Genomic DNA, 2,500 nt, shown 5'->3' on the forward strand with positions numbered 1-2,500 from the left:
AAAAACATCGGTTTCCTCCCGTCGGCATCGGCAGAACCAAGGTACTGCGCCACCTTAACATTCGCAATTTTCTGATAAGCTGATGAGACCTCGTGAAGTTGCAAACGTAAACAAAGGCTTAAGCCTAGAGGCTCTGAAGCTGTTAAGTTATTTATGCGATGAAGAATTGCTTCGGCTGCGCCCCGCACGTGATCTTCTCGTGTATCGACCTCTTTCCATTGCAGGCATGGGCAATAATGTTCCGCAATTCCTGTACTTTGGCAATCACGTGATTGATCGAGTTTACTAAAGAGACTCTCTCCCCTCATTAAGTTATTAGGGGTTTGGGGAAAGCTTATAAGATGTCGAAACGTCGCGTACAAGTCAAATGGGGAGGTAACAAGCTTACTGTTTCCTTTAAGATTCTGAACAAGGCCAGGATATTGTTGCGAAAACCATCTTGGAAGAGTGAAAGCCATCAGCGGCAGCCGTTCCTCTAATTTCCCTTGAAATGTTTCCCTGGCTTCACCGACTCTTGCCCCGTGGTCAGACATAACGATCAACAGTGTACGATTCAGAGCATTCCCCTGATGCAAATCCTTCAACAAGGAAGCAAAATCATCCGCACATTGATAAACCGTATTTAAATTGTTATGAGAAATCTCTGTCATGAAAAATAATCCAAATTTAGGCCGTTGTGGATAAGCGTTGGCAAAAGATCTGATGTAATCAAAGTGAATTTGATGGTGTGGTTTGCTGTGAACACAGTTAGGTGAGGTCATCCGCGCGGCTTGCCAAAAACATCTCGAGAAATGATCCGTTGGGGTTTCGTTGAACCCATGAAGTCGATAATTGAAAGCTGCATACGCTGGGCAGTCCTCGCTGAATAGTGTAGCGTAGCCTTGGGATTTAAAATCCTTGAAAATGTGTGGCCAGCGATCCAGAGGTTCGCTTCCTGGTAATCCTCGTCGAGCCTCTGGGAGCTCAGATTCAAATTTACCTAAATTGAACAAAGGGCAGATCAGGCCTACTTCCGTTTTTTCGTTCCGTGCAGAGGTTTCCTTGATTTAGCTAGAATGAAAGGAAACCTCTGCACGGATCTCCTCGATGTACTGTCACGCATGCACGCCGCAACGTCACTTCCACTCTTCCGACATTGAGCATGCGTTAAAATTCAAACTGGTTATATAGCGGGTTTGAAACCGGTTAAGAGTTAAATGAATTCGTCCAAAGTTCAGGACGACATCGAGGAGATCCGTGCAGAGGTTTTCTTTCGTTCTCTGAAGGCCTAGAGAGAGTCCCAAGCAAGCTCGTTCCAAGGAGCTCATCCTTGAGGGGTCCTGGGAACGAGGTTGCTCTCCCTAGGTGCACATTAAGAAAAGAACTCCCTTGCTGAGCTCAAATATTTTTAGTTCCTAATAAAAATCTCCCCATCCAATGCAAACATATGTCACCATTGTTACACAAAAAGTTCGCTTTTTCTGAGTCGTGCAAGCCACGTAAACTCGGCAGAATTAGCAGTAATTTAATTTGGACCCACGACCGTGATGTAAGAGGCATGGGTCTATTCTCGATTTTTCGTCAAACTGCTTTGCATTCCTGTTTTCAAATAAATTTTGCATTGCAAAGCAGTTTGAGACGTAAAACCGAGAATAGACCCATGACCCATCACGGTCGTAGGTTCAAATTATTGCTTGTTTTGATAACTGCGCGCGTCTTGCCCGGCAGACAAAAAGGTGAGAGGTGAGAATGGTAAAACATGTTGGCTTTAGAAAAGGATATTGATACTGTAGACGAAAAATATTTGAGTTCAGTTGCACTTTTGAGCGGTTTTCAATTGAGTGTCGAAAGTAATTACTGAATTACGTTGGTTTTGCATTACTTCACTCAGTGATGGTTCAAAGTTCTCGCGTCACTTTTTCAACCAATCAGAAGTGAAACCAAAACCAATCGTGGCTCGCGCGTGCACATTTTCCCGCGCTTTGTGTCGGCTATGCGTAATTATTTCGAGTTTTGATTGGTTTACTGGATTGTCTCCGTCTTTTTTGATTGGCCAAAGTAATTACTTTGGTTTTGGTTTTACGACACTCGATTGAAACTCGCTCCAACACAAACAATTGATAAAGGAATCATCTACTCTGGATTTCTTTTTTAAATAAATTGACTGCAAAATGCAGGTTCATTAAGCGGAAAAGCCATATAGGGCGAAAGGGAGCCTTGGATTGTAGTGAGAAAGTTCGCGAGGCATACCCTATCTGTGATAACGATCAGGACCAAGCTGTTCAAAGGTGATCTTTAAAGCTAATCCTGAATTATAGAAAATTCAATTGCAGTTAATTCACCTATCAAAGGAAGGTTTTTTTGAAGAAATTTAGTCAACCACCTACAATTTAGAATTTTTTATATTCTACAGCCTAAAATTGTCAGTGTTGAGGCATTTTCGACGTGCAAAGTTGAAAGCACGATTGTTGTTTCATCCAGGATTAACTTAAAAGCAGGTTTTTGAAAAAGCGGGCCCAAA

General features: G+C 42.6%; 1 protein-coding gene across 3 annotated transcripts in view; it reads right to left on the reverse strand.

Moving 5' to 3' along the window:
* LOC138008668 (uncharacterized) overlaps window positions 1-2,500 on the reverse strand; it is a 16,786-nt gene that overhangs the window by 2,456 nt on the left and 11,830 nt on the right. For all 3 annotated transcript variants that reach the window (XM_068855976.1, XM_068855979.1, XM_068855977.1), the window contains exon 6: window positions 1-979. This exon is cut by the window's left edge and continues 2,456 nt beyond it. In XM_068855976.1, the coding sequence (XP_068712077.1) occupies window positions 1-979 (979 nt within the window). The remainder of the gene's footprint in view (window positions 980-2,500) is intronic.

Source organism: Montipora foliosa, chromosome 6, assembly GCF_036669935.1.
Source record: "Montipora foliosa isolate CH-2021 chromosome 6, ASM3666993v2, whole genome shotgun sequence".
NCBI classification, from domain to species: Eukaryota; Metazoa; Cnidaria; class Anthozoa; order Scleractinia; family Acroporidae; genus Montipora; species Montipora foliosa.